The sequence below is a fragment of the Castor canadensis genome, chromosome 12 (assembly GCF_047511655.1).
Source record: "Castor canadensis chromosome 12, mCasCan1.hap1v2, whole genome shotgun sequence".
Taxonomy (NCBI): domain Eukaryota; kingdom Metazoa; phylum Chordata; class Mammalia; order Rodentia; family Castoridae; genus Castor; species Castor canadensis.
The window spans coordinates 54,671,933-54,686,820 of NC_133397.1; the positions used below are offsets into that span (position 1 = coordinate 54,671,933).

The window sequence follows — 14,888 nt, forward strand, 5'->3', positions numbered from 1 at the left end:
ATCTTTCCTGCTCCTCCCTCCCAGCATCTAACCTCACCCTTTCTCCTTCCCCCTTAGCAGTGAGACTGGTCAACTCATTGTCATGGTGAACACACCTTGCTAATGTTGCCCAGTTAATTTCTGAAATGCACAAATGCAAGTCTACCTTATCCTGACTCTTTCCTGACTACTCAAGAATCCTGGTTATTTCCTAATTATGAAGATTTTTTCCACAAGTAGTTAGAAAATTATTGTTTGACATTTAGTTCTTTTTTATTTTTATTTTTGAGAAACTGAAAGGCTTTTTTTTGTGTTCATTGACCTCCTTTGATCAGTTGAATCATTACTACTCCATGCACACTGCATAATAACTAGACTACAGATTACTCACAGTTTTGTTAAAATGGAAGGAAGAAATTTCATGACTTTTTGAGTATAAACAATTCAGAAACTGAATGATCCCATTCTTGATTTTCTTATAAAAATAACTTCCATTATTAAGCCAATAGTTATCTGAGAAAGGCAGCCTGACAGTCAACTAATAACTGGAATCACCTGAGTATCATTATAAGCTACAGTAAAATGAGTCTAAAATTATATTTCCTGTTTGAATAATGAATAGGCTGGACAGGAGTGAATAACCAAACCTGTGTGTGTACGTGTGTGTGTATAAACAATGCAAATAAATGATTTGGTTCAAATAGAAAACCCAGAAGGCAAATATGTAAATATTAGAAAGATGTTCCCAAAAGAAAATCAATGGGAATTTTTAAAAAGTAATTTCAGAAAATAAAGAAATGTGTATATCTTTAAAGTATGGAACTCTAAATGCTTGATATAATTGGTATACTCTACAGTGACAGTCCTTTTATTGTTTTTGTTATTGTGTTGTTTCTTGCTACCTTGTCAGTTCTGTGAAAGCAACAGACATAAATTGTACCTCTTTGTGCTTTAGTGGAATCAAATGCTAGGCATACGCAAATCATTTTATTTTAAACATACTATATTTTCCAATATATATCTTAACCATGCCATTTTTAATTATTTAATCCATTTTTTTGTCAGTTGTAAGTTGTACTAATTAAAATCCTTGTTTTTAGGGAACCAAGGTTTATAAGACAGTATTCAATTTCATTGAACTGAACACTTCTCTTTTTCAAATAAATACTGTGCAATGTTTACTTTATTCTGAAAAAAATTATAGGCAGTGCAATCTATACATCTAATATAAAGAGACAGTTGTAATACCTAAATCATATTAAACAATAAAGGAAACCAATTTAATAAATATTACATATTTTGAGATGTAAATGCATAGGCACAACCACTGGAAATCCCTCTGAAGGATGCGCTTTCCACAAAATCACTGCAAACTGATTGAAAAACGTGATATTTCTTTCAGTAGGACATACAGTTTTTTTCCCCCAAACTGTCAGCCAGATCAATGGTAATCAGAGTCCAGCTTTTTGTTGAACATGTTGCAAAGAAGTTTAGTCAAAAAGACTGAAACATCATCAGACTCTTCCTGTTCTTCCTTCTTTGCTTCCATGTTTGTCTCCTCAACTGTGCAGCACTGGAGGAGGGGTGGGACCTCCTGCTGGCACAGCACCACTTTTTCAGTATAAATGAGGCTCTGATGTTGACATTGGCCAGGCCAAAAAGGTCCAACATTTACATCAGCTGCTTTAGTGGGGCATTGATTTTATTCTCTGTGAAAGTCACCTCATCCTCATACAGGATGAGGGCAGAGTAGATGCAGGTGAGCTCGGAGACCATGGAGCCAACTTCCAATGAGGTGCTAGTCGCTGCATGAAGTGAGGACCTCGCCCCAGCATGGCCTTAGCTTCCTCAGAAGAACCGAACTCTTAGACAGCAGCTGAGGAAAGAAGTAGTACGATGTTTTGAAATGGTGAGCAACTCTTGACTAAGTTCCAAACTTTTGCATTCCTTAAAAACTCAGCACATGTCAATATCATGCAAGAGTATATTGTGTTTATATGTAATATGAAGTTAGGGTGTAGGCTCCCATAATTATAAAAAGTTTTCTCTTACATGACTGCATTGAAAGCAATGGGGACAATTTTTTGTACTGTGTGATTGTCCTACTTTCTGTCCACTTGCTTTCCACCTACTAGATATCAGAAGCAGCCCCCATCCCAAAATATACAATAACAATAAATTCCCTCACTAGATTTCCAAAACACTTTAAACTTCCATAATTAAAATGTTTTCCCCTTTTCTTAGGGTATGCTAATGAGTTGAAAACAATGTTAAAAATAACTTTGATTTTCAAATGAAATCAGCTTTTTCCAGTTTTTGACATGTGAATGAATACCTAAGAGGAGGAAAATATTATAAGGTCAAAGTAAAGAAAAAATTCCCTCTAAATGGTGTAAATTTTTACAGCCTTTCTATGTGTTTGTGCACATTGTCAACCTAGTAGAGAAAGATGCAGTATTTCCCCCAGATTATGCCAAAGTCCTTTGGAAACTGCTGAATTCAGGGTTATTTATTTATTTATTTATTTATTTTTATTGTTGTGCTGGGTGGGGGTACATTGTAGCATTTACAAAGGTTCTTACAATGTATCAAATATATCATATTTGAATTCACTCCCTCCTCTGCTCTTCTTCATCCTCCCTCCCCTGATTCCTGGAACAGCTTCAACAGGTTTCATCTTTGCATTCACATACATTCATATACATTATTTGCACCACATTTATCCTCCTACCCCCTTCTCTACCACTTCCCCCCCACTAGTGCCAAACCTCTCCCCCACCACAGAACCTGTTCCACCTTCCTGTTCTCCAATTTTGTAGAAGAAAAAACTTAAAAGATAAAAAGAGAAACATGATGTTTTCATTAGTTTGAGATAAAGTTAGCTATACAGGGAGTTTTCCTATTTTGTTGATATATATATATATATATATAAAATAACCCAAATTGGTTCATCTCTACAAGTCCTCTTCATTCCTCCCTAGTCCACTTCCCATGGTGGTCCTGGTCAATTTAAGATTTCTGTATTCATTCCTGTACAATGAGTACATCAATGACATTCAAGTTTTTGGTTTCCTTCCCTTCCCCTGTCCTACCACGCATGGCCTCCCCTTAATGTGACCCCGTGTCTCAGAATATTGCTGCATTTGTTTTAGTTCTATAATCTGCATATGAGGGAGAACATGCAATTTTTGGCCTTCTGAGCCTATCCTCACTTAAGATGATGTTCTCAGAAATGACCCAAACATTGTATGCACATATGAATAAACAGAAAAAAAAAAGATGATGTTCTCCAGTTCCATCCATTTCCCTGTGAATGACAAAATTTCATTCTTCATTGTGGATGAGTAAAATTCCATCCACATTTTCTTAATCCATTCATTGGTAGTGGGGCATCTTGGCTATTTCCTTAGATTGGTTATTGTGAGTATTGCTGCAATAAACATGGGTGTGCAGGTGCCTTTGTTGTAACCTGACTCACATTCCTTCAGGTATATCCCTAGGAGTGGAATTGCTGGATCATATGTCAGATCTATTTTTAGTTTTTTAAGGGCCTCCATATTGTTTTCCATAGTGGTTGTACTAGTTTACATTCCCACCAGCAGTGTGAGGGTTCCTTTCCCTCCAAATCTTAGCCAACATTTGTTGGTGGTGGTGTTCTCAGTTGTAGTTATTCTGACAGGAGTGAGGTGGAATCTTAGTATGGTTTTGATTTTCATTTCCTTTGTCAGGGTGGTGAGCATTTTTTCTTTTTCTTTTCTTTCTTTCTTTTTGCCATTTGAACTTCTTCCTTTGAAAAAGTTCTGTTTAGTTCAGTTGCCCATTTCTTTATTGGGTCATTGATTGTTTGAGAGTTTAGTTTTTTGATCTCCCTGTATCTGAATTCAGTTGTTTAACATATAGCCTATTTAGGCTTATTAGATACTGTGGGTTGCACTTTGAAAATAAAGTGTACCCCATTCATAGTAGGACCCAGGTAGTCCTTGGTTACCTAGAGAATATTTCAAGTTGTATATGTCTTCCCACATAGAAGCACCTCCATTCCACTAGAATATTATAGAACAACTCAATCCTGAGCTTTGAAATTTAGTGAACCTGGGAAAAGTTATAAAAGAATGATGAAAAACTGTTACTGCATGGCTGCATTTAATAGTAACTTGAAAGTAGCAGGAAGATGGAGTGGCCAAAATTGGTGAAATAGCTCAACCATGAGTCTCCTCTGCTCTCAAATATTGTGTGGATGGTTAAAATGTTTCTTTTGTTAATATTCTTGAAAAACTTAATAAGGAGATTATATGTGAATTGGAGGAGACAGCATTCAATGTGTGAATACATCTCTTAAGAGATACCAAACTGAACATTGAAATAAATTTGATTCTTTGGAGAAATCTCAAACAAAATTAAAAATCAAATGGGAAAGCCAAAGATAATAGAATACATAAAAGAATACTAACAAATTAATTATGTGGAAACACTTTTTACTCAAGTGAAGTACAGAAATTTATTGCATAAATTTCCTTGAAGAGAACAGATGATTTTTTTTGCCTAACAAATATTATAGTCTTATAAATGATATACATTACTATTTCAGTATGGAGAATTACTTAATTTTAAACTGCCTAGACATTAGGGAATCTGTGGTGATCATACTAAAAGCCAAAGAAAACTATTACTATGATAGGAAAAATGAAGACTCTCACCTCTACCCAATCCGGAACACCTTGACCTTGATCTGTAGTAGCGAGAAAAACATGATTGGATCAAAAAGTGGATTACACACTTGTACCTAACCTACCTCTCCATCAGAAATGCCTCCAGCTACTTTGGCAAGAATGTACACCAGTCTTTTGATTGACTGTGCCCATCTGGTTGATATATTTAATAGCATATGAACAATTTCAGAGAGCTGAGAAAGGATAATCAACAGGTACTTCAGATGATCCCACTTTCTGCTGTAACTGTATTGAACATTATGAAAAAAAAAATAAAAACTATTTTCTGAATCCTGCCGAGAAGACTTTCCTTAGATTTGGACAGGAAATGTCATCATCACACTATTAATATCTGAGGGAAAAATGTTGGCTGACTTTATGTAGAACTTTGATGCCAAAGCAAAGAGTTGGTTACTATATAAATTCATTGGAAGAAAATGAAAAGGAAATAGACACTATGACAACTCCATGCCCTGTACCAGTAGGAAATCTCAACATGATGAATTTGTCTGAGAAAAGTAGAGTCATTCCTTTCACTGAATTATTTGGAATGTTTGTCAGTAATAGCAGCTGTAGTTAATATAATAGATATCTCTAAAAATGCTTGTACTTTTAAAGCACTAGTGTCCAAACTAGAAATAATTTCTCCTAACGATGCAAAACACATAGCCAAACTGCTCAAGTGGAGAAAATTCCTTTACCTCTGTGAAACTCTAACCATCAGTGTGAATAATTCACAGAATAATATGGTGAAAAAAGAATCATTGAAGTTCATCAAGATCAAATGCAGGTAAAGCAGCATGTGTGAGCTTATCAGACTGTTGGTCTTGGCATTGAAAGAAAGAAAAAAGAAAGGGGAGAGGAGGAGTGAGAGGGAGGCGGAGGGAGGGAGGAAGGAAGGGAGGACTTGTTTTTCACAGTTCTAGAGGCTGGGAAGTCCAAAGCCAAAGGTCCTGCATCTCTTGAGGGGCACGTATCTTGGTCGGTCCTTCGTGCTGTCATTTCATGGAGGAAGGTGGAAAGCAACACAGTGCAAGCAAAAGAAGGGGAGGTAAACTTGCTTTTATAATTCACTTCAAATTCACTCTGGCAATAGCATCCTTCCACAATAACAGCATTAATCCATTCGTGAGAGCAGAGCCCTCCTGTCTTAATCACCACTTAGGCCCTTCCTAACACTGTTGCTTTGGGGATTAAGTTTCCCTATGTGTTCATGAACTTTGGGGAACACATTCAAACCATAGCACCTACTTTGCCATTCTAGGAGAGACAAGCTATGACTGCTGATCCCAGCAGGAGAAGCATGGAAAGAAAACATAAATGTGTTAAATGACTTATTCTTTCATTGTTTAAAAGAGTTGGGGGCTCTGTTTTCTTACAGCAAAACAGCAGGAAGCCCAGTGGGATTCAAGATGATAAATAGATTGTCAAAGGAACCTTCCAAAATCCTGATTCTGTCTGGATTAGGAGCACTACTGGAGTTAAAGACCTGGCAGGATATCCAAGCAGGCTAAATGGCCCAGATCCCTCTCTCCCATACCAAGGCAGTGATTTCCTTACCCGGCCTTGAACAAGAGGGATCAAGTGGTCAGTCAGAATGGAGATGACGATTGCACAAGACTCCTGATGATGTATTTGAAACGTTGCCTGAAAAAGCAGTCTTTGTTCCTTCTCAGCAACAGAATTCCTCTACTTAAGGACAGCCATGAGAATTCTGTTTGACTGTATTTGCCAGTTTATGACATGAATGGCAAGCTACTGATATTTAACTGTTACATATGAAATTGGAAGAAGAAATTTCCAAGGAAAGAGGGGAAGAAAATAAATTACTTATATCATTTATCACTTACAAAGGCAAGTATACAAACATTCAGTTGTCATGTTGTCCTCATTTTCTCCCAGGCCAATTAGCTAAGGTACAGAAATACAGAGGAAGAAATAAATAAAAATTCTTGTATTTCTGTAAAATCCAAGGATTTGCTGGGCATAATGGTGTGCGCCTATGATCTCAGCATTTGGGAGGTGTTGGCAAGAGGATCAAGAGTCTGAAGCCAGCCTGGGCTACAAAGTAAGACACTGTGTCAAAAAAAAAAAAAAAAATCCAAGGACTCAACTAAAATGTAAGCATTTCTTTCAATATCGATACGTAAGTATTCACTTTCGAATAAAAGAGAAACAGTTTTAAGGATTTTTTCCCCCCCTCTTTCTATAGGGAAATTTCAATAAAGTGATAACTCTGAGGTTTGGGGTCTTGCTTGGTTTTGTTTAGTTTTGAGAATTTTAGTGAAAGATATATGGGTATTTCAGTCCTGTTCAGATGATGTCTAGGCATCCATCTAGCTTGGAAAATTAACTCTCAAAGCTGATTCAAAATGAAAACATAAAATTATAAATATCTATGTCTGTGTAGTCCCTTTAATGCAATACTAATATAGACATCTTGTAGAAAGTGTCACAACTATTAAACTGTAAACCGTAAATCAGCCTCACTTAAGCTAGTGTGGCTTTTTTTTTTGTTTCCTCTTGGGTGTCCCTTTAACTATTAGAATTGAATTCTCAAGGCTGCAGGGCCACATGGGTAAGACTCAGAGGGCTTCTAGGTAATGAACCTCACATTTATTAAGTGTCCCTATGTTGTAGGAGCTGAAATAGATTCTTTACATTTAATTTACTTAATTCTCGTATGAGTTGAGATACTTTTATTCTTTTAAAATTTATAAAAATTGAGATCAAGAGAAGTTAAATAAGCTGTCCAAGATGATAAAACTATTAAGTAATTGAGCTTAGATTTTAACCATGGTTAATCTGATAGGAATCCATTTATTTTGCTATTTTGCAAAACCTAAAAAACAGTGTAAATGCAAATTATTTCTATTAGTCAAAAGAAGAAATAAAGTTTTATAACTTGGTAGCTCAGTTTTTGGAAGCAACTTTACATCTCATTCCCAAGTAGCAGATTATCAATGACCAAGGAGTGAAGAGCTTTCCTCGGAATAATAATCATGGGTTAGTCACTATTTGACAGGGAATTGACTGTTGACCACAGGTGATAGCAAGACCACAACCCGGTGGGTCAGTGCTAGACTAGGATAGGACTCCAAAGTCAAATGGATCAGAAAAAAGCTGGTCATAAAACTTCTTTGCTCAAAGCCCTTCATTTTAGCATTCGATTTCACTCAATATAAAGTCAGTTTTTACAGTGACCTACAAAGCCCTACTTAATCCTCTTCCCACCCCTCTTCCTGTTGTCTTTCTAACAGTCTCTTCTACTGTTTTTTTTTGCACTTCATTTTGCTCCAGTCAGTCTGGCATGATTGCTGTGTCTTGAACTTGTCAGGCACACTTCTGCCTCAGGTCCTTGCATTGGTTGTTTCCTCTGGAATGTTCTTTCTCTAGACTTCCACAAGTCTCCCTTATATTCTCCTTTGCTAAACCATCTTTTTCGCAGAGAGACCACCTTGATAACCTTACTTAAAATTGCCATAACCCCTTTTACCGTATTTTACTATATTTTTTCTATAGTGCTTAATCACTTTTCAGCATGTTACATAATTTATTGTAATACTATCTGTTCACTGCCTCCCCATTAGAATGTAAACTCCATAGAGCTTTTTTTGGGGGGGTGAGGAGGGGGGATGGGTACTGGGGTTTGAACTCAGGGCCTACATGTTGAGCCACTCTACCAGCCCAGGTGATGGTTTTTCTTGAGATAGGGTCTCATGAACTATTTGCCCTAGCTGGCTTTGAACCTTGATCATCAGGATCTCTGCCTCCTGAGTAGCTAGGATTACAGGCGTGAGCAACCGGCCCCTGGCTCCACAGAGATTTTTATTTGTTGTATTTACCTCTGCCATCCCAGGGCTTGGTACACAGTAAGTACTTAATAAATACTTGAATGAATGTATGAGCTCTTCCTCGTTTCTTCAGAGTTTTCTGGCATCTGTAGCTAAGAGATTGAAAAAAAAAATCCTTTAGCATGTTATCATTGGATAATGACCCTGGTAGACAGTTGATGGATCCTGGTTTATCCAAGTAACAATACAATCAGTCCATTTTGGATGGTGATTATTGAATGAACAGATATAAAATGTGATTATTCTGTTTCAGTTTGTATATTTTCAGATTTTCTTGGTGAATTTTTTCTTTTCATTCTGGAAATTTCAAGATACAAAGTGAAGAAATACTACAGTGAACTTGTATCTACCCATCATACAGGTTCAGCAGTCATTAACACATGGCTAGCTTTATTCTTCCTTGTCCACAGCCCCCTCCTCAAAATTATTTTGAAGCAAAATGCTGTAATAGGAAAACAACATATTTGTAAATTATCTGAAAGGTTTTTGATAGAGTTTGAATATTGTTAAAACTCTTGATGTTGCAGCTCAATGATTTGTTTTAAAAAAATGATTAAATTTCTGCTAAAGTCACTCATATTCTAGAATTTTACTATACTTTTATCTTTCTATCTAAGATCTACAACCAATTTTCTGTTTTACATTTAATTAGAATTTGACACTTTTTCACTTTTGGTTATTTTATCCCCTTCCCTTTCCCTGTCCCCTCTGCCTCCCCCCTTTCCCTCCTCTTTTCTTCCCCTCCATCCATCCCTCTCTCATAAACTTTCCCTTTAAGACAACCATTTTTCATCTGGGCATGGTGGTTCATAACTGTAATCCTAGTACCTCGGAGACTGAGACAGGAGAATCCTGAGTTTGAGGCAAACCTGGGCTACATAGTAAGAACCTGTCTCAAAAAAAAAATTAAAAAAAACATATTTAACAAATGGCCTTTTGTGTAAAGTGATTGGATATTTTAAAATAAAAAGATATTTGTTTTTAGGTAGTGGAATTATGGGTAATTATGGGTAATGTTTAATTTTTCCAAAATTGGACTATTTTTTTTTTTTACTATAACTATTATAAGAAGAAAGCATTTTGCAATTGAGAGTTTCCTACTTATCTGTGGCATAGGAGATGACCAAATGAATTGATGCATGAGAAGGGTCAATTTTGTTGTACAAATGGCTGAAGAAGAAATGAATAAAACACTGTTCAGAGCAAATGAGCTGTGATTTTTTGTCTGAGAAGCAATTGCTTATTTTTGAGGCCTAAATTCTGTTTGTGCTACAGTGTTGCTCCTAGTACTGTGAAAGCATGACCAAAGTCAAGGTGTTTCATTTGCTGAAAATTGTCACAGTCCTGTATGATCTATGGATCATTACCAGTTGTGAAGACATAAAGGCCATTTGCAGTTTCTAGATTACAATTCATATTAAGGTACCTATAGTACCTATTCTGCTGTTTTCTTAAATTATTTGTTTATTTTAGAGATAGGGTCTTGCTATGTTGCCCACGTTGACCTTGAACCCCTGGACTTAAAGGATTCCCTGTACCTCAGTCTGAGTAGCTGGGACTATAGGAACTTGCTATCACACCCAGTTTAAAGTACCTATTTGGCTTAAAAATATTTTAAAAGTTTTAAGTGCTGACTAGGAAATTTAAAAATATTACATTATCTTTAAAAGATTTTCTTGACAGACAAATCAGCATCTCTGCCAGTTTTTGCATCATTATTTTTGGCAGGATAATTAGCTGTAATGCCAAGATTCAGAAGTATGGTAGTTGGAGTAGAGATGATCCAAAAATTCATTCTCAAACTGTGAGATATCTCACACCCATAGAAAGTAGGGTGTGGATTACAAATAACTAGGTATATAGCTTTAAAACTACACTAATAGATATAAGTAGCTTCTAATAAAGATGAAAGCTTTTGAACTATTATAACTTCAATGATCTATTTTAAGTTGACAGAACGCTCAAAGCCTCAGCTTTCTGTCAGGCTTCTGGCAGAACACAGTGATCAATACACAGTCATGCTCAGCATTTCTTAAGGGGAAGAGTACGCCTTTGGATGATTTCTGACATACATGTCCTTTATGAATGAGGAGTAGTGAAAGTTACGGGAGAAAGGGGTTAATTGATGGAGTAAGATCTCTGATAAGGTGGTTGGTAAGCCCATCTTAAATAGTGGTGCATAAGAAGGCTGAGTCAAGTAGCTGAGAAAGAATTAAAATTTTGTGCTTTGTCTGCTAAGCTTGTGCCCTGGTGCAGAGACTGTGTACCTAGAGGGCACCACACTCTTACACAGTGTAGCAGTATGAACTATCAGAAGTTATGGTGGGCAGAGATGTGGTCCAGGCCAGGAGCGATTCCTGCTCCATAAGAACAATACCAAAGCAGAAAGAAAATCTAAGCAGTGACCCCTTCAAATATTCAACATTTTATTCAGGGTAAGAGGATATTGATTGACTTTCCAGTAAAAAAAATTTGCATGCTTCTATGTTTATAATAAAAGATTCACTACATGCATAGATGTAGCTTAACATTTTATGTATTTACAAATACATTGTTTTCCTATCAATAAATCCTTTAAATAAATAGCATTATTTATTCACACACTCATTAAGGATTTGAGATATTGGCCCACACTTGATCTTGACTTCCCCCTTGCTTTCTGAAGTCATCTACATTTTTTTTTCTTGGTCATTATATTCCATCCACAGAGAAGTTTTTGTTGTTGTTCTTTTTTTTTTTCCCCCTATTCTTCCAGGCCAAGCATGTTTCTGCTTTGGGACTTTGTTCTTTCCTGCTCTTAGAGTGTTCTGTTCCTCCTCTGCCCTGTCTTTGTATGGCAGCTTCCTTTATATCCATGGGTCTTTTGTATCTCAGTGGGGTTTTCCCTTGCTTTACAACTGTGTTAGCAGCCTTTCCAGCCTGAGTCTGCTCTATTGTATCAACCTGTTTCTTTCAATAGTAATATTACTGTTGTCATCTTCATGTGTATGTTTAGTATCTGCTCCTCCTAGAATGTGAATCCTCCAAGAGCAGGAACCTTGTTCCTCTTATTTATCATTGTATCCTTGGTTTCACAGAAGGGTAGCTAGCATATAATTTATTGAAGTACTTGAATAAATTATTGAAGTCAGAAAGTATTATTCAAAATCTTTTTAAAAGTTATTTTTCTGATTTTTATGTTGATAGCAGTCCTGTTACTTTTCTATATTTTGTTTTGTAATCAGTTTTCTTGTGGTGTTTTCTGAACCACACAGTTTTCTGTGAGGCATGTTAAAGGTTTCAAATTTAGTTTAAAAAATAAATTGCTTGTTCCTGATAAATAGCACCATGCAATGCATGATTTAATTTCAAATTTTCTTCAGATTGTGACTGTCAGTTTCAAGTGCTTGTTAGCCATCTGGATCAGGATTGATAGCGTAACCTTTAGTAGCACTGCACAATCTAAGTGGATACAGATTGCGGAAATATTTGATGGAGATAGGCTGGTGCTAGCAAAGAGTATTTAATTTTTTTTTCTCAAATGCTATCAACTTTAGGGCATAGAGACCAGTGTACATTTGCCTGCTTATGAAGTAATATGACTAATGATCCCTTCTTATCATTTCTAGTGATTTTACAGTGTCTCTTGAGACTGGCACTCAGACAACTATTTGATTAGTTAACACTTTATTCATGATCTGGCAAATGGATAGGTATGGGTACAGGTCGGTTTAAGTGCTAGATCAAGAATTGGAGGAGTTGTTGGCTGTTATTTGTTACTAATGAATTAGGAGGCAAGGCAGTTTGTGAGATTATGGCGGAGGAATGAAACTTGAGGGAAGTAAGGAAGATTATGATAGAACTAAGGAAGTGGAGAAGGGTTATTGGGTAGAGCTGAGGACTAAACTGAGATATGTAACCATGCATTTTCAGTGGTACCAGTCTTGTTCATTTTTATGAACAACTGGAATAGCAAATACTTACGTAAATATAGTGGACATCTCCTTTTTTCAGTTCTCTAGTATATGCTTTACAGTTAAAATAAAATATACTATCTAGTGGGTTTAATTAACATAGGAGGTATTTACAACGTAAAGACAAAGGAAAAAGGACCTATATGATGGTAATATTTTCATATTCTACTTGAATTATTAAAATAATGATTCTGAAAGGATGGTCTGTACATACCATGGAATAGTACTCAGCCATAAAGAAAAATGAATTTATATCATTTACAGGAAAATGGATACAATTAGAGATCATGATGCTGAGCAAGATGAGCCAAGGTCAAATATTGAATTTTTTTTTTTTTTTTTTGTGGCAGTACTGGGGTTTGAGCTCAGGGCCTTACACTGGCTAGGCACTTGAGCCCTCTACCAGCCTGTGTGTTGGGTATTTTGAGATAGGGTCTCATGAACTATTTATCCAGGCTGGCTTCAAACTGTGATCCTCCTGATCTCTACCACCTGAGTAGTTAGGGTTATAGGTGTGAGCCACCAGAGCCTAGCTTGATCTCTCTGATTTTTTAGCCACTGGTAGCTATGAACTTTTCATTTGCTGTGTCTCAAAGGTTCTGTGTTTTTCATTTTCATTTGATTAAGTGTTTTTTATTTCCTTTTTTTTTTTTTGATGATCCATTGATCATTCACCAGTGTATTGTTTAGTCTCTATGAGTTGAATATTTTCTGCTGTTTCTCTTATTTCTAGTTTTATTACATTGTGGTCTTATTAAAAAACAGGAGGTTATTTATTTCAATTTTCTTATATTTGTTAAGACTTGTTTTATGTTCTAAAATAAGATTATTTTGGAGAAAGTTTCATGGGCTGCTAAGAAGAATGTGTATTCAGTAGGTGTTGGGTGGGATATTCTGTAGATATCTGTTAAGCCCACTTGATTTATATCAAGATTTAATATCAACATTTAATTCTGAAGTTTCTTTGATTTTTTTTTTTTTTTTTTGGTCTGGATGACCTAACTATTGGTGAGAATGTAGTATTGAAGCCATACACTGTTATTATGTTGGGGTCTATCTGTGGTTTTATGTCCAGTGTTTTTTTTTTTTTTTTATGTTGGGGTCTATCTGTGGTTTTATGTCCAGTGGTTTTTGTTTTTTTTTTTTTCATGAAATTGGGTGTACTCATATTTGGTGGGTATATGTTCACAATTGTTAACTCCTCTTAATGGTCATTCCCCTTATCAATATGAGGTGACCGTCTTTGTCTCTTCTAATCTTGGTTTGAAGTCTGCTTTGTCAGATATGAATACAGATACTCCTGATTGCTTTCACGCTCCATTTGCTTGGAATTTCTATCCCTCTGCTTTAATCCTATGTTTGTGTTTGCCAATGAGGTGCATTTCTTGTAGGCAACAAATGGTTGGGCTTTTTTTTTTTTTTTTTAAATGGTACCGAGGTTTGAACTCAGGGCTTTGTGCTTACAAGGCAGGTACTCTACCACTTAAGCTATGCCTCCAGTCCCTTTTGCTCTGATTATTTTGGAAATAGGGTCTGACTTTTCACCCAGATCAGGCTGGATTGCAGTCCTCTTAGTTTACCCTTCCTGTAGTCTCTCGGATGACAGATGCACAGTACCACACCCAGCTTTTTCCCACTGAGATGGAGTTTCGCAAACTTTTTTGCCCTAGCTGTCCTGCATCTGTGATCCTCTCAATCTCAGTCTCCCATGTAGTTTGGGATGACAGGTGCATGCCACTGCACCCAGCTTTTGGTTGAGATGAAGGTCTGGTGAACTTTTTGCCCAGGCTGGTCTCAGACCATGATCCTCTTGATCTCAGCCTCCCAAGTAGCTAGGATTACAGGTGTGAGCCTTTGGCACCTGGCCTTGGGTCTTATTTTTTAATCCAACCTGTCAATCTATGTCTTTGGATTGGAGAATTGAGATCATTAACATTGAGGGTTATCATTGAAAGGTATCTTGTCATTCCTGTCATTTTGTTGTGTTTGAGTCTTTCCTAGTCCTGATTTGATTTTCTACTCATCTAGTGAGATTCTTTCCTGTATTTTTATGGTTATATAGGATTCCTTTAGGTATCTTCTGCAGTGCTGGCTTAGTGGTCATGAATTCCTTTCCTTTTTATTTATCATGGAAGGTTTTTATTTCTCCTTCACTTATGAAGGATAGCTTTGCTGTATGCTGTAATCTTCCTTGGTAATTACTTTCTTTCAGGGATTTGAAATACATCATTTACTCCCTCCTGGATTTTAGAGTTTCTGTTGAGAAATCTACCATTATTCTGACAGATTTTCCTTTATATGTGACTTGGTGCTTCTCTCTAAGAGCTTTCAGTATTCTTTCCTTTTTTTGTATATTTAATGCTTTAACTATAATATGCCTTGGAGAAGTTCTT

The 14,888-nt window shown here is 36.3% G+C and overlaps 1 protein-coding gene across 6 annotated transcripts in view; it reads right to left on the reverse strand.

Annotated features, from left to right (window-relative positions):
• Window positions 1-8,553: 8,553 nt before the first annotated feature.
• Window positions 8,554-14,888, reverse strand: part of Wdpcp (WD repeat containing planar cell polarity effector) — a 373,249-nt gene continuing 366,914 nt past the window's right edge. For 4 of the 6 annotated variants that reach the window (XM_074049846.1, XM_074049840.1, XM_074049839.1 and 1 more), the window contains one exon: window positions 8,554-8,634. In XM_074049846.1, coding sequence (XP_073905947.1) covers window positions 8,569-8,634 — 66 coding nt within the window. In that variant the 3' untranslated portion in view covers window positions 8,554-8,568. The remainder of the gene's footprint in view (window positions 8,635-14,888) is intronic. The other 2 variants (XM_074049844.1, XR_012439708.1) reach the window with 2 other exon arrangements.